This window comes from Larimichthys crocea, chromosome VIII (genome assembly GCF_000972845.2).
Source record: "Larimichthys crocea isolate SSNF chromosome VIII, L_crocea_2.0, whole genome shotgun sequence".
NCBI classification, from domain to species: domain Eukaryota; kingdom Metazoa; phylum Chordata; class Actinopteri; family Sciaenidae; genus Larimichthys; species Larimichthys crocea.
The window spans coordinates 23,642,277-23,664,883 of NC_040018.1; the positions used below are offsets into that span (position 1 = coordinate 23,642,277).

The 22,607-nt window shown below is 39.0% G+C and overlaps 1 protein-coding gene across 3 annotated transcripts; it reads right to left on the minus strand.

Moving 5' to 3' along the window:
• Positions 1 to 1,217: 1,217 nt before the first annotated feature.
• LOC104920768 (enhancer of mRNA-decapping protein 3) lies at positions 1,218 to 22,518 on the minus strand. 3 transcript variants are annotated; one of them, XM_027281349.1, is made up of 8 exons: positions 22,401 to 22,518; positions 21,041 to 21,119; positions 19,312 to 19,491; positions 18,604 to 18,800; positions 11,508 to 11,870; positions 5,061 to 5,214; positions 4,035 to 4,252; positions 1,218 to 3,674 (listed from the first exon to the last, which is right to left on the minus strand). In XM_027281349.1, the coding sequence occupies exons 3-8, from the start codon at positions 19,473 to 19,475 to the stop codon at positions 3,340 to 3,342; spliced, it is 1,431 nt and encodes a 476-aa protein (XP_027137150.1). In that variant the 5' UTR covers positions 19,476 to 19,491; positions 21,041 to 21,119; positions 22,401 to 22,518; the 3' UTR covers positions 1,218 to 3,339. The 3 variants fall into 3 exon arrangements, with proteins under 3 accessions (XP_027137150.1, XP_010731435.3, XP_027137151.1); XM_010733133.3 differs by lacking the exon at positions 21,041 to 21,119 and having other exon boundaries at positions 22,401 to 22,517; XM_027281350.1 differs by lacking the exons at positions 21,041 to 21,119; positions 22,401 to 22,518 and adding an exon at positions 19,939 to 20,234.
• Positions 22,519 to 22,607: the final 89 nt, after the last annotated feature.

Below are 22,607 nucleotides of genomic sequence, written 5' to 3' on the forward strand. Positions count from 1 at the left end.
TGTTAATTATTTAATGGCATATTTTATAGTTTGGCAGGCGCTCTGTCCATTCTTCATACTGTCATTGATTAAAGCATTCAGTGTCAATGAATACTTTAAGACATCTCACCCTCTCGTCTATTAATGATGCATGGTGCATGCTAGGTGCTGCTGCTGTGCATGGTGGTAATGGAACTTAGCCGTCATTAATGTTATTAAGTCTACCTGTGTTTTTTCTGCCGTGACAAGTCAAAATGTCTGCTGTACGACCAGTCCATAAGTATAACTAATAACATTAATGATGGCTTCACTGTAGTAAGGAAATATGCACAAATCCATGGCCTTGAAGTGGAACTCTTACATGAAATGCAGTCATAATTAATGTTAATGGATACACCTGCACTCTTCATGCTATAATATGTTAAAGTATGCTATATTAAATCCCAGTGGTTATCGAGGTTGACATAGATGAGCACAGTGCCTCCAAAACTTTTACAATGTCATTAAAAGAACTGGGTGGTGCAGTGGTTAGGACTGTCACCTCACAGCAAGAAGATCCTGGTTTGAACCTCGACTGGGGCCTTTCTGTGTGGAGTTTGCATGTTCTCTCCGGGCACTCCTGCTTCCTTAATAGGTTAATTTGTGACTCTAAATTGCCTGTAGGTATGTCTGAGAGTGTAAATAGTTGTTTGTCTCTGTGTGATTAACGACTTGTTCGCGGTGTACCCTGCCTCTCGCCCAAAGTCAGCTGGGATAGGCTCCAGCCTCACTGTGGCCCTGATGAGGATAAGCAGTTACAGGACTAAAAAAAACTAGAGAACATAACACTCCAGACAACAGGCCTTAAAGTTAATTCAAGCCTATTTTAAACCAAACATGATTTTTGACATTATGTTGTATCACAGTAGAAAAAGCACAGGCGTAAATTTTAAAATTCAGGATGGCAAAATCCTATTTAGCCATCCCCCTTTAGGCTTCTATTAGGTATTGTGCACCAGAAATACCAGATGCCACTACAAGAATATTTATAACAGTATTATGAAAAATGGCAGATAAGTATCACAAGTAACTCATCATGTAGAAAGGGCCCCTTCAGAGTGTTATATTATTATTACTCCTAAATATAGGAGCATTGAAAGGGAAATACCCAAATATAGTGCACTTAGGTGTAGTCATTTAGGTGTTGTATTTTGTCAGTGACCATTACTCAGATCTTCCACAGTTTACACACAGTATGCACAAGATATTTTTTTATTTCATTTGCATTTACAGTAAGAGAGCACCCACCCATCCTAGCATCTGCATTTTGTCAGTAAAACCAGGATGAATGTTTATCAATGAAATATTTTTTGCAGCTTCAAATGCTTTACATGTAGCCATAAAAAACACATTTAAAATGTGTTTTTAGGTCATGTTTTCAAGAAGCTATAACAGGCTTACAAAATGTACTTAGCACTCACATCAGTGGTTGGAATTAAACTTAGTCAAAACCACAGGTATAAAAACGATTTGACAACACTCCTGCAAACTAAGATAAAAACACATTAGCAAGAAATTCACCTTATTTTGTATTGCAGTGTTTTCCCTTTTCCCCGCTTAACCCAACGAATAAAGATGAGACTAATCCTAAAGTTGCAAACTTGCATGAATTTTTCAGTCATCAAGTGTTTCATTTAGTCTTTACTGCAATGAAGAACAAAAAAACATAGTTCTGATGAAGCACAGAAAAAGAGGCTGCAGTGTCTGAAACTGTTTCCCTGAATGGAGGCTCTCAGGTGAAATTTTAAATATTTTATTTACATTAATATTCAGATACCCTTTAAGAACTTTGTAGAAGCACCAACAGATTAAGTTTCATCTACTCTGTCCACATCAACCAGCTTTGCACACCTGGATCTAGGCAGTTCTTGGTTTAGGCAAGCTCTCAGGAGATAAAGTACAATTCACAGATTTCTTGAAGAGCTGTCAACTGAGTGACTCTCTTGAACTCTCTTGTTCACCACAGATTTCTTGATTCTTTACTTCCTTTTTTCCCCTTTTTGTAGAACAGCCACAATCATTGTTTTAATCCAAACATTAGCCAATGAAATGTGTTCAGATACTGCTGTACATTAAAGGGCTCATTAAATCCAAAGTGCAGACATTATGAAGACTCTGCAAAGCCTATCAATCTGTCATTTATTACTTATGACAAAAGTTTTTTACTGTATTTTATGGAGTCAGAAAAAGTCCAGTGATTTAAGAACTCTTAAAAAAACAATGTGCATAATTTCAAAAGTGCATAGCTGCCAGTTTAAGATAAGGCTGTTTTTCTTTGTTGTTCTCAAATTGACATGTTGCTAATTTGGGGGTTTATCTTTACTGACCAGAAGAGAGGAAGTTGGTCAGAGCTGTAATTGTACTGAAGATGGTTGATCCGATGTGTCAAAAATGGAAAATGCTTAATTAGGCATCACTACACCCACAGTAGTTAGCTATAATCCTTAGAGTTGAACCTGGTCCAAGATGGTTTTGGTCCTTGGAATGTGTGCTTCAAATTCACGTCTAATCTGCAAGATTTTAGCAATACAGAAAATTAATCCTCCAGAGTATCTGAGACCACTTTTAATTTTCTGTCTCACTGGTTATAAGCTCAAGACACCTAACAGTGCAGAAAGAGTGCTATCACATGTAATGTAAATGCAAATATAAAGTTTTTCCATTCATTATTCCTGAGATCTGTTCCACAAATAAATACAAATATAGATACTGTGTAATACCACCTTTTCTGTGAAGCATGCTACAACAAGACAATATACACCCATTTGAGTGAGTAACAGAAATGCATCAAATTGAAAGACAATGGACATGAAAATGCAGATGAATGGCAGATTTGGGTTGGCGGACAGCTTTTAGGGTGAGCTGTGCTCCGGGTCACAGGGTCGGGATCACGCTCCACAAGCAATCTAAAGGAGGAAACAGGAACTGTGTCTCTGCTGCTCTCACTGGTCATGGGATCAGAGGTTACAGATAGACTCACAGTGGTCAGCATTTTGTAAACATATTCACATAGTCACAGAGCCCTAATCAAAACACACCAAAGAACAGGAAACCTTTCTCTCTTAAAAACAAGAGGTGTCTCACGCAACACACTGCAATCCCCCCTGCCCCTGGGAGTTTCCAGTGGGTAAGAGGAAAAGCCTACACCATATGCTTTTAGACGTGTCATAAAGTCACCTTGTAATGAAATATTGGTTTGGTCATAATGTTGTTTCTCAGCTATTTCCACATACATAATGTTACTTTTATACACCGTGGAAAGGCAGACTACTACATCCTATTGTCCATTTGTAACTAAATGCAATGTAAATAGGTACTCTGTTATGCCGAGTGCAGAGGAATGACAAATTTACATCCAAAGGGTGAGTGGTAACGGATCCCAACTTCTTGAAAAACCAGTTTAGGGATGCCAATGTCACAGAGGTAGACCCTGCTCTCCGCCTTAGGTAACGGTAGTGGAAGGCCCAAAAAGAGGGTCCACTTTGCCTCAACCATCTGATGCTGCTCGCTGACTGACGGATCGATACTTAGGACAGGAGCCCGGTTCTGGTTAGCCCAGTCGGCGGCTAATTTATACCAGGACTGCTCTCTCAGGAGTCGGTTCTCATGGCAGTCTAGGCAGTTGATGACCAGATCAACAGGGCCTGTTGGCAGGTCTAGGACAAAAAAAAATGAAAAGAAAGAGACATAAAGTTGATGGACGCAGTGCTTCAAAGTTGCCTCATGAAATAAGAGAGAGAATACAATTTTGATCTTGCTAAGAACTGACTTTACTGAATCTTTACTATCCATCTACAGGAATATAAAATGCTGCTCCACTAGAGGGCAATATTTATCTGCGCAGGTCTGTTTCACCAGGACAAAATGAACCAATTCTTACACAGATTCTCTGAATTGTATCAACATTCATCATCATCATTTTCAGCACTCATCAGCCTGTAGACCTGACATCAAGGTCAGTGAAACCTGAGGAGACAGGGATTTAATCAGGAAATATCCCTGTTGGTGTGCGATACCTTTGACATTGGCCACTTGCTTGCTGCTGGTTCTGCTGTAGAGGTTGACCTCGCTGGTGACTGACTCCTGCATTTTGAGAAAGTTGGGCAGGAACAGGATGACCTCCACTTCGTGGTTGGCCAAGTGTCTACCACAGCTGATGCCCTGGGCTCCCTGGATGTGTGGCCCACACAGAAGGACCACAGTGGGCCTCTGGTGGACATTTTTTGGGTTGAGTCTGGGGACATTAAAGAGACGACAAAGAGATTAATTCACAAAAAAGGCAAAAACTTAAAATAAAACTCTGAATGACAACACTGTTACTGTTGACAGTATTCATTATTTATTGGACTGATAAGGTAGAAATTATTTGAAAGTTTGATGCGAGGCTTGCGTGTAGACTTTTTGAGTATGAATTGAGTGCCTGTTGGCTGTCAGGGAAATAATAGAACGCTATTGTAGTGATTGTGATCCTGGTATTACAATACAAAATTAAACTTGATCTGAACTCTCAGTAGTTCCAGTGTAAATTTGAGACACGTAAGTATTACACTGCTAAATTGATAAAAAAAAAAGGATCTGAGACAGTAAACCTGTTTGTTATATGAGACTCTGCGCTTAGGTTCTTTGATCTTAAAATAAGACTACTCCGCTCATAAAAGGTGCAGGTAAACAACACCAAACAAGGCTGCTTTAGTCTATTAGAAAGTTCTTGACCTGCAGTGTGACTGCTCACTGTAGTGCTTTTCTAAGAAAACATACCCTGAGGGGGGTCAAGGTTAACACCATCTAACTCATGTAGAAACATGGTAGTAAAGATGATTGCCATGGAAACAGGAAAACATGACATGAAAACAAAAAGTTGTATAGAGCTGCTTTAATGATTGTGTGAGTACTCAGACAGGTATGTTTGGCACTTTGTTGTGCATTCCTCTTCCTATTTTACAAATGACAGAAGCTATACTGTACTTTTCACCAGATGAATAGTCATGTATTCCAGTAACTGATTAACTTTATACACCTTACACTAGAGTGGTATTGCTTACCTGTTTGGTCCTCCCAGCAGAGTGAGAGCCATCTGACTGGAACAAACACCTATCGTCTCCAGTCTGCGCTCAAGAGACAAGCCCCAGCGCTCTGCAGCTGCGAGAATGCGCTTATGGAGCTCATAGGACACACTGGGGACCACCAGACCTGAATCTGCAAAGTGAAAACATGAGGTAAGATAGATCGTAAGGGTCTATATTTGTTACTTCTGATGTAACAGAACATAGAGCATGACAGGATGATTGTTGATAAAAACATTACTCTGTTCTAGCAAACATCCGGCCAGATGTATTGTCCTTAAGGAACAAAGCACAAGAAAGGAAATTCCACTGGTAATAAACTCTGTCATTAACATTCCTCCAATGCAATCAAAATCATGTCAAGCACATGCCAAACCAGACAACTGAGCCTTGCGATGTATGCCTTCATTTTAAAATCTTAAACGTCTAAATCTCTCGGAAACAGAGGTATTCAGAGCAACATAACATAACATAACATTTAGGGAAAAGAATGGGAATATTTGTCCAATATTCGTACACATATTTGTTGTCTTACATTTCTGGATCCATTAGAGTAGTCTGACATGTATCATGTTTCTAAATTAGACCTGAAATGTAATACATCTTCATCAGTACTATGTAATTTTGCCATCTATCTTCATCAGTGCACCTTGAAAAACAGCAGCTGGAGTAAAAGTAAAACCCAGAAACCTGACCTCCAAGATAACAACAAATGTTGGTTTACAGATAAACACACTCCCAGGTTCTCAGGGGGTGGTAGGTATGTGTAAGCAACACAGATCCTCATGCGAGGAACCCAATCCCCAGGGAAAAAGCCCTTCCTCATGACCTGATCTTGTTCCCATCACGGAAGATTCTCCATTTCCTCTCCTGTTTGTCACTGCGGTCTGCAGCAACAAAGGGAAGATTGGCAGCCTTTACAAAACATGACAAACATAAGGCAGCCACAGTGAGACGCCTATTCCCGTAGGCCCTGGGTTCACACGCACCATCACATGGTTTCTGACCAATCCTCAAACCCTTAGCTCTAGGATAGGGCTGCACTAGGCTAGACCCCCCACATTGATTGCCGTCTCAGTCAAAACATACAGTAGGTTGGCGTGACAAAAAAGGAGACAAACATCATATACATATGAACACCTGCACCTGTATCCCAACAAGTGGTGAGAGATTGCGGAGGGGTAAACATGGGGGAGGCATGGTGGTAACAGTGGATTCAATTCAGTTGAGCCTTTAAAATAAACTGTTGATTCTTATTGTCAATAGCTTTTGAACAAAATAAACTTTTTAAACCAATCAAAGTCCTGACAAACGATGTGTTCGTGGTTATACAGCTGTGCAAAAATCTAAATAACAATAATTCCTCCTTTCCACGTTAGAAGCCAAACTCAGATATCGGCTGTAGGCTTAGACAAAGTCCATTTGGCAACAATGGAGCAATGCGATCACTATGGCAAACATGTTTGTTTCAGCTTGCCTAACAAACATACAATACATAGACCAGTTACAACACTACAACAACCTTTTCTTATTCCCCCTCAACATTTAGACCAAAAACATGACAATGATGTGCCCTTTCTGAAAAGGATCGGTGTGTGTAGGATTTAGTGGGATCTAGCTGTATAACTGCCTCCTCCACTCGTCGTCCTATTCAGAGGCTAAAGAAGAAACTACGGTTGATGCAAAATGCATGAAAAACATGAAACGCATGAATCTGGAGCCACTGTCTGATTTGTTCTTGGCTACTGTAGAAACATGGTGGACACTATGCAAGAGGACCAGGTGATTATACACTAATGAAAACATGGTTATGCATTTTATATTCCATTTGTGCCATATTCTGTAAGGAAAGGCTCCCAACATCTTACAAACTGGGCCTTTAAGAACAACTTAGTAATGTTACAGTGCCAGTGGTTGTGCATAGGTTGTAAGGGGCAGCTCAGAGTCAGTACAAGGAACTGTATCAGTGCAGAACGATTAACTTAGATACTTGATAAGTAAAAACCAAAAACTGCATTATAGTTTCTGGAAGGTGACAGAGAGCTACAGGCCAACCAATGCTGGACGTTTTAGGCTGATACTTGTATCAATATTTAAAAGTTTAACAATAAATCGACCAAACATTTACAGTTGAAATGTCACCAGCCCTCTCTGGTATACAAGGTTATCTCTGTTTTTTAATTACCTTACATGCATGCATTTTTGGCACTGTAGGAGGCCTGACACGCTAAAAAATATGTTTCAGATGTTTAGCTTTTGTATAGAAAACGTTTAGACATTTAGTTGCTATATGTGAGCTGAACGTCTCTAATCGTTTACAGTTTCACATCGATCTTTTTTTTTCTTCAAAAGTCTATTCTGTTATGGACTTCATCTTCTCTTTAGTTTCTTTCTTCTGAGAAAAATACTTAAATCCCTTTGCTTTTATCTTGTCATGTCAAGTCACCTAACCTTGACAGAATTGTTCACTTCTGTGTATTTTTTGAATGACTGTATTACAGAACTACAATCCAGCCTTTTATCACTGTACAAACTGAAGTGTGTGGAAACCTTTAAAGAGCATGTGCTAATCCCTAGCTGTCTGTTGCCTGTGGCACATTAGAAGGGTAATGAAAGTCAAGCTGGGGGAACTGCACGGCTCAGGATCCCTTTGATAAATAAAGCTGCTGGGAGGCAGTTAAGTCCTTAATGGCCTCCTACAGATCTTTGGCCTGGTAGCTGAGAACTTGGTGGCCTCACTAGTGTACACAAATTCACACAGACACACACTCCCGTGCTAGCACACACGTCATGCTCCAGCACACAAGCTGAGTAACAACACATATACACACAACTTTGTACCCTAGCATGCAACACGGACAGAGTGACACACACATTCATCCACACAGAATACACGTACACACTCATACACAAGATAATTACCTATAAACACAGACTGATGCCGTGCCTGACTGAAATCCTCACTTATCTTTCTGCTCCCCTCCCACTATTATTTTATTGATACTGCACAAAAGACTGCTAATATGTTTTAGTGGGCAACAGAAATCTGGAACATGCCAAACCTCGTGTGAGCGATAAGCACAGGAAAGTCAATTGCCTCTTGTCATGCAAACTGCTGCCCTGAGTGCCAAGCTCAGGGGAAGTGGGAGTTGCATTAGTATGCACTAATTGCTTTTCAACCATCCCACCAGGTACGTTTCATAATAACCCCCTTGCTGATGTTGCTACTACAATGCCCCCCCAATACTTATGTCATCTCCTCCTTCTTCACACCCTCACACGTACATGCAGTGATTTATGTAGACATACACACCCACTTTTGATGTGATGTGAAAACAAACTCTAGAGTCAACTAGCAAAACCGGGTAGCCATGAGTATGCAGCAGCACTAAAATAAACTGAGCTGGAAGCAATCCTTCAAGCATGACAAGGCAACTGACGGGACTGAAAGCAATACACGCTGGCTGGATGTGGGCCATGTGAGACAAAGGCTTGTGCTGGTATAAGGAGGGTTAGACAAGGCTGTTCCATTCCTCTCTGCTGCACCGCAAGAGATGAACTATGTTGACCTGCACTGAAGGTAGCAAGATGCAGTGTTGTTTCATAGCTGCACAGGAAAGAAGCTTAATGCAGTAATCTGGAAGATTTTTTAAAAATGTTTTTGGTAATATCTTTAGTGCCACTTATCACTCAAACCATGAAACATACTTCATACATGAAGTATATCACATATTTCATTTTCTGTTTGAATTCAATTTGTCTGTTCAGACAGCGTGAGTGCTCATGTCATATACTCATTTACATTTTAAATAATCCAGACAAGCTATAGTTGCTGTTCCTGGACACTTATATCATAAAGTCTTATTGACAGTAAGCTGAATAAGATCAAAAACTTAATCATCAGCAGGTAAAACAACCACATAATCCTGCACACTGTTGATCATTTGTTTTAACCTTTTTATGAAGGTCTATGGATCTTAATCTCAATTTAACTTCAACTTAAGATGCATCACTTCCCCTGTTCCTTTAGCCTCAACGCCCAGTGCTTTCCTGCTTTACGTGATGGAGGCAGTTTGGCTCAAATTGGTTAAAAATATTTTGTTATGACAGAAATTTGCATCATGCTTTGTCCAAAGTGGTGATGATAAATAAATAAATAAATAAATAAATAAATAAATGAAAAAAAACTGTTGACAGTTGGCTTGGTTGCAATTTGTGTTGTGGCCTGGCTTGTTTGCACTGAGGCTTCACTGCACAGCTGGAGTCAATCACACCACAGGAAAAGACAATAACACAACCAAACTTATACAGACTGCAACCTACAATAAATACTAGTCTGTAGGAACAGGCCTGTCAAACCCCCATGCCAGAGCAATATGGCAACCCAAACATACACCTTGGCACTTTGTTTTTCTACTTCCATTACTGTACTGTTGATTTATCTGTTTACTGGCAAAGATTTCAGGTCAAAAGCACTGTGGTTTGTTCCTGCTTCAGAGGTGCTGTTTATGTAAGGTTGTACGTCGGCATGCTAATTACAGAGTGCAGAGGATGGGGATTACGATAACAGCCCTGGAAAGCAGATCTGCCGGCATGGCAAGAAAAGGAGGCTCTGCTTGGCAGCTGTCTACTGAATGTTGGACAGCTGCTCCCGCTGAGCTGCACTGTGTCACCGCAATCAGATTCACTGGGACTGGGATAGAAATCCTAGAAACACCATCACTACTACAACTGGCCTGTCACCTACATGTCAGGGGAATAAGTAGCTAAAATCCCATCTACCACTAGCTTTGTTCCAGGCTTCCTAGTTCATTAGAAGAATTTGGTGTTAGTGCTTAAAAGACGCTTTTACCAACCGACACTTATCAACACTGTAACATATTTTGAACTGTCAATTTTGACAACCAACATGAAAAAAAGTTAGTATATAATTAATGCACTATACTGTATCTTGTCCACTATTCCACATTCTCCTGCTGTGTAATCTGTTACTTTATCTTGTAACTAGAAAACGGTGGAGTTTGATCCCTCGAGTTTTAGTGTAACAACCTACGACCTCACTTCTCAAACTAAACCATTTTACTCACACCATGAACTCCAGGGCCTGTGTTAGCATGCCATTTACTTATCTTATGTCTGTATTATACAGTTATGTAATACTCAGGTTCCAGGAGTGAGCTGAAGTGTGAGAGAGGAAGAGTTTGTCATCTCTGTGGGCCTATCGCAGGGGTGGGTGTGTGGGGCGTCAAAAGCCAGCACCTTTATGATAAACAGTAACCATGAGGACATGATTCCAGTCCGTCTGCCCCAAGGTGACCTCTCGCTGGCCAATAGGAGAACTCAGTGATAACTGCGACCTCCCTTTATAGTGCATGTGGTTTTTATCATTGTGTTCAATAGAAACACTACAGCACATTCCTCAGCGAGAGCTTCTCAGTATTGTGTTTAAAATATTTAAACTTTTTTTTTTTTGACTGTGCTTCAAAACAGTGTTATTAGATAAATTGATGGTACTCCTGGTCAAAGTTTAAACACAGTGGAAAAAACCTGCTCCTTCCAAAAGAAATACAGTGTTCACAAACATTCTCACTGATAAAATGTCCCACAGAGGGACTTCATTTTATCTCAAGGTTTTTGCCAGTACAAAGAGACTATCTCATGTGACAGTAGATTATATTGAGTGCATACAATCACAGGAAATGGGAACAGGTGAGTGAGAACAGGTATACTACTAATCTTGTCAAAGTTGGTCCTTAAAATCTTAAGACCAGGTCTAAACAACTTCTGAATTATTCTTTTTCTGTCCTCATATCATATACAAAAAAACTAAACAAACAACAAACATATAATAAAGTAGGCACACACACCTTGTTCTTACACACTGCTATTGTGACGAGTGCTTATGAAAAATCTGCCCTCAAGCCAATAATACCAAAAGGTTGTTCTTCTTTAAAGGGCATAATATAGTATTTATTTAGTTTTACTAAAATACTGTATTTTCATTCACAGCAGGTACTCCACACTTGCTGAAATGAAGGAAATAAAATCAAATATGAAAATAAGTATATTTTTTTGTATCTAAGGAAAGAAATTGCATTTTTTTTGGCTCAACAGGTTTTCATGGTATTTATTTATGCCACAATTCTCCACCAACCTTGTCAGGATCAGCTACAAAATTGTGTTCTACAATAAAGTCGGCACAGCAAATATTTCTTGTTGAGGCAAATTGAGCATGGGTACTGAGCTGAAAGCCACTTGCCCTAAAACACCACAGGATTCAACACCTGTCTTTGTAAATGAACTGTTTACTGCGGTCATATTGACTGCCATCACTATATCGTGGAATCACAAGCAACATAAGTGCTGCAAGTACATAAACATTAATATTTTACCTTTGTGTGTGTGCATGCACATGCATGTTCTCACCTGTACAGTACTCTTTGCCCACATGCTGGGGCACCGCTATCTGTCTGTATATGACAGGTTTGCCCTCCAGAATATTCTCATCATGGCGATAGGACACAGGCTTCTGTTCACCTGGCGTGCTGTGATGCTGTGCCCTGTTACTGTGGCTGTTGGTCCCATCAATCTGGGAGAAGACGGCAGCTTTATCGAACAGAGCAAGGTTTCCCTCAAAGTCAAAGTCTGTGTCGAGGTCTTCCTCAGTCCCATCTCCAAAGCACTCGTCGTCCTTTGGCCTCATAGGACCTGCAGCACCACCATTCCTCACACTATTTTTCTTTGGTGTGGCCTGTGTTGCCCCTCTGATATTAGCTGGAGCTGTAGGAGCTGGAGAATACAGAGACATCAAGATGGGAGAAAGAAATGACATGAAGGGTTGTGAATGAATCATCAGCAGTGACTGAAAAGCAACTAGCCAAAAAGCAAGTACAATTTCAGTTTAAGGACAATTTTTTTTGATTAAGCAATAATATATTATATCACATACTGTATAGTGTATACTGTATAGCCTACATATAACAATAGACTGGACAACAATAAATTAAAGAAAACAAAGTAATGACATGGAAAAGTCTATAAAATATCCCAACAATAGTATGAGATTCGTGGTCTTGTACCATGTGTGCTAACTTAATAACATACAGTTTCTGTAATGGTCCCTAGAACTACATTTAATAAACTATAAAAACAGGCTTTATCCTGGGCTACCAGAGGTGTATCCTCCCTTTAATCTCAAACCCAAAATGCATAGATTACCCACAAATCCCATCTCTCAGCTCTGCTCACATGCTAATCACCCCCTCAAAAAGAGCCATGAGCTGTCTTACTATATATCACAATGTTGTATAAAGGCTGTAATCCACACACAATAAGTTCCTGCACTTAGCAGTTTCAAATTCTGACTAGATGCTTGAAACTCCTTTTATCTAGTGTAACTCTGACTGCTAACAAGTGTTGTCCTCTCACGGTTAGTTACTATTACCCACTGAGAACAAAACATACAATGGCCAACTGAGCTGTACTCAATAAAGTTTACATACATGTAAGAACAAACACACACACAAAAAAACCTCAAAATGAACAGAGAACAAAAAAAGAAAAACTGGAAAAACCTGGTCTTCAACCCTAACCATGCTGAGCTCTCACGCTAACCAGGAGACACGGAGGCACAGTCACACGCTACTGTCACTGTGTGACAGCTAAGGTAGTTTGGACTCTGTCACGCAAAACACTGGGTGGCTCTGTCATAGTAAAGTGGCAATGATGCAAAGCCGCTCAGAAAATACCGTATGAGATCATTTGCAATGGACTTCAATATCACAACACTGTCTTACAGCCACCACTTCAGTGACAGATTTATTTTTTTTTTTTTTTTGCATTCATACAGTGGTGCGATATTGTATCAACATGCAATTAGTATTTCCCTTACTGCTCTGACAAAATATTACAATCAATGTGTCTAATTTCTCTCTAAATAAAGACAAGTGCACCACTAATTGATATACTAATTACACTATAATCGATCATAACTAGCAGGTAAAACATTACTGAGACTGGTCCAACATGTTGAGGAGAGGGGTGTTAGTGTTTTAACCGCTGTGAACGTGAAGAAAAAATAGCTTCTATATTCATTTCTTTAAGCCAAGGATGTTGTCTTTATTTACAAGGAAGTGTTTTGTCATGCTATGTAGAACTACATTTAATAAACTATAAAAACAGGCTTTATCCTGGGCTACCAGAGGTGTATCCTCCCTTTAATCTCAAACCCAAAATGCATAGATTACCCACAAATCCCATCTCTCAGCTCTGCTCACATGCTAATCACCCCCTCAAAGGAGCCATGAGCCGTCTTACTATATATCACAATGTTGTATAAAGGCTGTAATCCACGCACAATAAGTTCCTGCACTTAGCAGTTTCAAATTCTGACTAGATGCTCTAGTGTAACTCTGACTACTAACAAGTCTTGTCCTCTCACGGTTAGTTACTATTACCCACTGAGAATAAAACACTGCTGACACACAAAACATATAATGGCCAACTGAGCTGTACTTAATAAAGTTTACATACATTTAAGGACAAACACACACACACACACACAAAAAAAAAACCTCAAAATGAACAGAGAACAAAAAAGAAAAACTGGAAAAACCTGGCCTTCAACCCTAACCATGCGGAGCTCTCACGCTAACCAGGAGACACAGAGGCACAGTCACACGCTACTGTCACTGTGTGACAGCTAAGGTAGTTTGGACTCTGTCACGCAAAACACACTGGTTGGCTCGGTCATAGTAAAGTGGCAATGATGCAAAGCCGCTCAGAAAATACTGAATGAGATCATTTGCAATGGACACTATCACAACACTGTCTGAGAGATTTATTTTTTATTTTTTGCATTCATTCAGTGGTGTGAGGGTGTATCAACGTGCAATCAGTGTTTCTGCTACTGCTCTGACAAAAAATCCCTCTAAATAAAGAAATGAAGAAAAAATAGCTTCTATATTTATTTCTTAGAGCCAAGGATGTTGTCTTTATTTTCAAGGAAGTGTTTTGTCATGCTGTGAATCAAAAATCTGAACGATCTGGGCAGACCTCCAAGTCAAACAGAGTAATGAATAACAAGTAGCCAGACAGACAGTGAACTTGTCTTCAGTTTAGACAAACTTACCACTATAAATTTCACTGACTGTGGTACACAGGCCTGGAATATTTCAAACTGAAATATCCGTGATAATAAAACTGTTGAACACACACCTATTAAAATGTGACAAGCCACAACTAGTGACAACTGGTGACTGAATATCTGACTGTTACTGTTCAATGTGTGATCAATGTTATCAAGGATGGACAAATGAACTGATACATGTAAGAATAATAACAGGAGACTGACAGGCCAAAGGGGGGTAAATCCAAATGCAACTGCCAAGACCATAACAACATTGTGTGTCAGTGACATGCCATCCATAAAAAGGAACAGAGAGCTTGTGGAGTTGGCGATGGAGGAACAGCAGCCATGCTAAGCAACAGGCTGACTCGACTGAGCTAATTGCACTGCTGTAAGAAACCTGCTTGTTGCTGATTTTAATGACTAAACAAGCTAAGAAAACCTGAAACATGAATCTGCAACATTGTTCACTACTTTAGTAACTATAATAGTTGCTGTGTAGTTAACTTTGGATGTCCATAATCACACTGAATATTTGGAGTTGTAGGAATTTGTAGCTAAACCTTTCCCAGATACATAGAGGTTTAAAAGAAATCGGAGGCAAGCATTTAAGGGAAACAAGCTGCACACAATTTCATTACTTATACAGAGGTAGCATGCTGGTTATGGGAATAGTTTTCATAAGGGCAGACTCTGAACGTCCCCCTCCAAAATGCCCTTTTTTTGAGATCTGTTTGGATCTAATAGAAGCTTCTAGAGTCCTATGCATCATTCACAAAAGCAGTTTCTAAATTCCCATCCTACTCTCCCATAAAGATCAATGGCAGATATTCAGAAAACATTTCTGGAATCCATGATCTTGTATAAGCAACGGCCCACCCTTCTTTCCCTTCTTTGTGGCCGGGGGGTTCTTGGGAGCATGGCATTGCGTGTGAAAGGACCAGCCCTGCCCAAGCCACTCAGCACTTTGGCCCCATGCAATTTGGGCATTAGCTCCCTGGCCACCAGTCTGCAAGCTGGAGATTAAAATAAAAACTCAAAAGGTAAACATCGCTTCCACAATTGATATTGCTTTGGGCTTCCGAGCACACTGGGACAACATGGCTTCCTGTCGGGGAGGGGGGCGGTTTCCTGTGCCGAGCAGGAGCGAGGGAGGGAGGGGGAGAGAGAGAAAGAGAGAGAGAGGACAGGAGGGCATTGAGGCACGAAAGCCTGGCTTTGCATAACCTTCTCTTTAGGAGCAGACACAGAGAGGGAGGGGGAATGTTTATTGATCTTAGTCACACACATATTGTAAAGAGGAACTTTGGTACAAGCCTTTAGCACGCTATGGGAATCTTAGGGGGGGGGTCATAGCAAGACAGTGTTTGGTCCCATGCTCAGGCTTCTTAGTAAGAACTAGTAACACACAGGGAGTAGCGGTGAGTCAACAAGCTACAAGTCTTGCTGTCACAAAATGAATAATGCAGATTGCAACATTTCTTTTCACAACGTAATCAAAAAATATATAGCCAGGCTTCCTATTGTGCAAGCTTCATCCTCCATGCACCAAGGCAAAGGTGATTTTTACAACCAGGCTGAAGAATATTACACATTGTCCATTAGCCAATTCTATTGACCTCTGACTCCTCCATTGTTTAGTGATCCTGAGTGTGAAAGTGAACTGACTTTAACTGATTCCGGCAGAGGCCAGAGAGCTATCCAAGCAGGCTTCCTCCTGACTTGATGCTGACAAGAGGAAATGCCATTTTTAACCTTTATCTAATCAGGAAGGTTGAGTAACACACATCTTATTTTTACAACAACATGTACAGGGAAATGCAGATGTGCTTTTCTATATCCGTGTGTCAAAACAAACAGCTCCATCGCTGCTTGACTAAAACATGTGACAGCCAACACTTTTTCATGTCCTGTAGCTATTTTTATTTTTTTTTAAATAAAAATAAATCCCATTTTAGATATGTACAGTAAATTGCTGCCACAAAATCAAACTACATTTAAGATGAAGGTTTTATAAGGAGCCGTTTTTGACAGTCAACATTTTAGAGGTTTTAAAAACAGTGCGCACACATAGCCAAAAGCCAATACGAGGACAACTACAAAATACCGAAAGAAGTGCATGATATTAAGTTGAAGATAAGTTACAGCTACAACAGCTAGAGATGACTCATAGTGCATTATCAAATGACTCAACAACATCTGCCAAAGAGGAACAGTAGTCACACTGAACCTCATCACTAATGACTGTAAAACACTGAACAAGACACAACACTACAAACCACAGCATCACAAATTACTCCACAGTACTACTACTGAGCTGAATCAACCACACAGTCCAAGTTTTAATATAAACAATAATAGAGGCTTCACAATGGTACAATGTTTTGGCTAGGGCCACTGTGTTAGACTACATGTGGACGGACTAATTGTTAATTGTTGCTGTTACTTTGTGTCCCCTTGCTTTAGTCTAGCCAGTCAAACTTAGCTGAGCACTCTTGTCTGTTAACATAGACTGTCCCATTCGGATCAACTGTAGACACTGAAAGAGCTATAAAATACTTAAAAATTACAGTCTCAATATTCAGTCTAACCCCTGTATAAAAATACATTTTGCTTTTTTATTTATTTATTCAAATAACTTCTTATTGTCAATAAATCTAATGAAAAGACCTAATCAATATATGGATACTATCTAGTTTTGTTTGTTTTACCCATATTTGACAAGGTAAAAGCATACTTTTTTATTCAAGGAGGACCTGGCCAAGACAGCAGCATAAAATGCTTAAGGCAACAATAATAACCATAAAAAACATCAAGTGGCTGATTCAGGTAATCTTTTCATTGGTTCATAAAATTTTAACATTTTAGCTGGTTGGTTGTTGAAATAATAAAAATATTCACCATGAAAGTATTAACCAATTACTAAACATTGTTCTTATAGGAGCTTTAAAAATCAGACAGAGATTCTCAGTTACAGTTTTTGAAGGCTTTTTTTTCAAGTGAGAGGAGCAGAGCACATGAAATCTTTCTTTCGTTTCGTATGTGCACTTGGAACAAGCAGCATCATGGGAAACTATGGTTGCTTTATTAAATTACTGAGCAGTAATGAACTTAAAGAGAGATACTTGTGACCTGTTTTCAATGATCATCAGGGAAACTAATGGGCTTTAGGCCGAGAGACACATATCTGAGAAGTGAGAAGTATTGAGCTGCTGTTTTCTGTTTTGTTCCTTAATGATGATAACAAAAATGTCAAATATAGCCAGACTTATTTAATAAAGAAAATCTTGTGTGCTTTTAGTAGCACTGGAATATTGTGATTACTTGACTGTGAAGTTATCTTGTGACATCTGAAAAATCATTTCATCTGCAGAGGAATTTACTTCCTTCCTAGAAAACATCTTGTGCATCTATTGCACAATCAAACACAGTGACGTTGAGTGACTTTGCATTTTCAGGACATCTTCAGTGGCAATTATCTGGGGATTATAAAAATAAAAAAGTTGGGCAGTATGTGACACTACTGTGTATCACATTACCTTCAGTCAGTGAACAATATCTATTTTCTACTCCTCAACAGAGGAGTACTGTATGACCATGCTGCGGTAAATTCCTGTAATGACTCCTGATATGTACTTTGCAACAATAGCTCTGTGATTCAAGAACTAGGATATGCACCTTCACAATGAATAAGCAAAAGCTTTAAATAAACTGGGTTTTTCCTAACCTATGAAAACCAACATTAACCTGTCTTAATATTTTGGAACTTTTGTAAAATAATCTGTCAGTCCTTTACAGTAGTATTGCTACACAATCACGCTCTCCTTGGACAATGTTCAGCTTAGTTGTAGCGTGATTAGCACCAGCAGTGGTGACTGTAAAGGTCACAGCCTTTGGTACAAAACCTGATTCTGTTATCTGATGCTGTTAACAAACTTAACTCATACTTGGAGAGAGCAAAGTTAGTATCAGCGAATGAGCCAATGGTGGAAAGTTTCTGCATGAACTGATTCTGTATTATGTAAAAAATCCATGTGACATGCTACAATGTCCCTAATTCTTAGGCATTAGGTGTAGGTCTAAAATAATATCACAATATTTCAGGGTATTTCTGCGAAGATGATATTCTTGACAATATAACAAAATACTGGAAAAATATTTGGCGTCTGGAACAACGACATGACATCATTATGGCAACAAGTTGGAATCCTGCCATCATCAGAATATAGTCATAAAATTATGCCAGTATCATCATGAACAATATGATATTGCATACCCCTTTACACATTATGAAACACTAAATGTTGTTCATATTTTCTAACTTTTATCTCTATTGAAGGCAGTGAATGTGAAAGTGATTTATCAATAGGTCACCCATGTCACCTACCCACCTACCTCTGCGTAGGATGGTGATTGGAGCAGTGCTAGAATGAGAGCTGCTGCTGGTAACATGTGGGTGAGTGATTTTGTTACTCTGGCCTTGGCGTCCTGAAGGTACGGAGCTTGGTTCTGATGCAGCTCCCTGAACAGAGCTGGGCTTGTCAACTGTATTCTGGATATCTAGGAACTTCAACTCCTTGATATCCATTGCACTAGAAAAAAAAATAAAATATTGAAGCTTAAACTCTATTATCCTTGTGTACAGGACATTTATCAAGTCACATACATCATACAAATTTTACCTATTTAAGAATTTCTACTGGATTTTGACATGTATTTTCAGTCAGAATGTCAAAATATAACAGATATGGGTTTAACAATACCTCCAACAAGTCCACACAATCCTCTTGATTGGTTAAAAATATATATATAATATATATATATATTATATATATATATATATATATATGTGTGTGTGTGTGTGTGTGTGTGTGTGCGCGCATTTAGCTGGATTTTACTTCATCCAAAGTACAGTAGATTAGAAAATAACAAAAAATGGTCAAATCGTCTGTCTCATAATGAGAATAAATACTTTTAATTAAAATTCCTGTTGCTGACTTGCAATAAACTGATCACTTGTTCCTCAACTCTTTGCTCTCCTTGGCGGTGGTGGTGGTGATAAATATATAAAAATACATTTTCAGCATCCGTCTTCGTTCTCACCTGAAAGTGACCTCAGGAACAGGACATCTGACCCCATTGTGATAAGGCTGTCTCAGTGAGATGGTCTGGCTGGCGTGATCGACAGATGACACTTGTCCCTGATAAACCCCCAGTGTCAGCCCACAGTTTATTGACACAACGCTGCCCAACCAGTCTGTGGCCATTCTGCTCACTGAAAAACTGAAAACATAAACAAGAGAAATTATCAATCAATATATAAATATACAATGTTATAAATCAATCTAAAGCAGTGATCAAAGTCAACAATTGCTTTTGTGTATATTTCAGACGGGGCTGTAGGGTAACAAATTTAAATGTGATTACATTTAGGCCTGTAAATAATTAAAGGATTAAATGAAGCTCTTATTTGGGTTGCTTTGGGGGGCTTGGCCTTATTTTTATTATATTTCTAACATAATAGCTATAGCCATAATTTCAGCCCTGAACATCTGGCCTCACTGTTTAGACGCGTTGAACCAAATTTCACTGAATAATAAGCTGCAGGTGTGCTGAATTTATGGGCAAATGTCTTACCCAGTCCACTTTATTATTGATATTTTCGTCTGTACTCGGTCTACTAAACGTTATACAGCACCTGAACTTAATTAATTAATTCACGCTGCTCACCTGCAATGTAATTCACGAGATTACTTTACTGCGGTCAAGTGAGCCGTCGTTCGTCCTTTCTTGGTCAAATCAGCGGCACTAAAATATTAAGTGCGTCCCTATTACAGAATGTATGGCAAATGCAGGTGGTCCATGATAGAGAGCGAGCAAACTTTCGGTTTTCAAAATAAAACGTCGGTTATTCCAAGGCAGTAAAAACAGACAAGCCAATGTGATACGAAGCTGATTTTCAGACATTAGGCCACATAGTCTAGAAGCTATTGAACTAAAATAGAATATTTTCTTATGAAAAGGCTTGATGCTTTCATACTAATTTTTGACAATGGATGATATTTTGCGCCTCAAGACTACGTTTACTACTCACTGACTTAGTATCAAACATTTTGCATGTATCATTTGAGAGAAATTCAGCCTCAAAGTTACTTTTTTTGCATAGAAAAAAGGTCTCGTGCTCTATAGTTACGCTACTGTAAAGACACTTTGATCCATAATTTCTGAGAAAGGTTGATACATTTGACCCGAGAAGCATCCTGACTATTCACTCACTTAGTATCAAGCATATTTACTGTATCATATTTGAGAAATTCAGCCTCAAAGTTCCTTCTTTTGCACTGAAAAAAGGCCTCATGCTCTGTATTTACTCTACTGTAAAATCCCTTTGATCCATAATTTCTAACAAAGATTGATACAGTTGATCTCAGGACCATCCTGACTGTTCAATCAGTCAGTATCAAGCATATTTACTGTATATTTTTGGAGAAATTCAGCCTCAAAGTTCCTTCTTTTGCTTTGTAAAGGGAGATTCTTAGTTGTTTTTTTTAAATATTGGTTTTGTATATTTGTTCAAAATAAGATTGAAGCTGAACAAATGAAGAGGTTTACACTCCAAAACAGAGGGAAAACTAAACAACTCAGCTGAAAACCGAAAACATCATTACAAACCCTCCATGTCTCAGCTCCACTTTTGGGAAACAAATAACATTATTCACTAGTAAAATGTGAATCTGTGAGCAGGAAGTGAATATAGACTGTAGATATAGTCTGAGATCAGTGTTGGAGTTGTTTATTCATTGTTCGCAAATAATACAATTCCAGTCACTACTCTCTGCCTGCTGAACCGTTGCCGAGTCCATGTCGATGCACTCCACATGAAACCACCTGCAACAGGTGTCACACTGAATCTGTAAAAGGGGCAAATTAAGCACATGCAAGAATAAACTTTAATATCTAGCCATGATGGACACCAGATAACCATGATCCACGAGTTAATATTGAGTTAATATTTGCTTCTTTGAAACACTTTACAGATACAGTTTTTCATATTTGTAGATCTTTCTCTAGATATGGTGATGGCTTCACAGTGTGATATTTTGGTTGATGTGGTCCAAATATGATATTCCTGGGGTCAAGTGCATCAACATCTCTCAGAAATTGTAGATCAAAGAGATTTTACAGTAGAGTAAATACAGAGCATGAGGCATTTTCTCAATGCAAAAGAAGAAACTTTAAGGCTGAATTTCTCAAATATGATACAGTAAATATGCTTGATACTGAGTGAGTGAATAGTCAGGATGCTTCTGAGGTCAAATGTATGAACCTCTCTCAGAAATTATGGATCAAAGTGTCTTTACAGTAGCGCAAATATAGAGCATGAGGCATTTTTTCTATGCAAAAAAAGGAACTTTGAGGCTGAATTTCTCTCAAATGATACATGCAAAATGTTTGATACTAAGTCAGTGAGTAGTAAACATAGTCTTGAGGAGCAAAATGTCATCCATTGTCAAAAATTAGTATGAAAGCATCAAGCCTTTTCATAAGAAAATATTATATTTTAGTTCAATAGCTTCTAGACTACGATATGAAAATCAGTTTCGGATCACATTGGCACTGCCTTGGAATAACCGACGTTTTATTTTGAAAACTGAAAGTTTGCTCGCTCCCTATCATGGACCACCTGCATTTGCCATACATTCTGTAATAGTGGCGCACTTGAAATTTTGGTGCACGAAAAGACGAACGACGGCTCACTTGACCGCAGTTTAACTTTACGGTTTAGAAGTGGCGTTGGGATGAAATATGAAAGTTAATCGGGATAGCTAATCGGCAGCTCGTATTAAAAAGCTGCAGCCTTAATTAAAATGTTTTCATTCATGTGGCGAGCATTGTGGAAATGTTTGCTACTTCAATCTCCGTTTGTTTTAAACGGATGAATTAATCTGTCTGAGGCAGAATTGAGCATTAAAAACTTGTTGGGCTTGAAATAACATCCATATGAGAAATATATGATCAATCACAACATTTAGCAGTAAACAGTAAGCTGGGCACGCTAGCCGAACAGCTAGCATTAGCTTCGCTTCGTGTGTGGTTTTTATCTCAGCGGATTGTTGTGAACTTGTGACCAGTGTGTACTCATTTCAAATGCTCAAACTGAGAATAATAGTGAACTGAGAAAAAAGAGTTACCTTGTCGACAAATCTGTAGCTGTAGTTGTCAAGGAAAGACAAATCTCCAGCGGTTTGTTTGCGCTGACTTCCGAGTTGACACGTAACGTCACTTCCTTTATCTCCCACGTGGGTTTGTTGTGATTTTTTTCCCTCGCTTTAAAGTTGAAGTCCATTCAAGTGAGAGCTAAATATTATTATTATTATTATTGTGCAAACAACATGAAC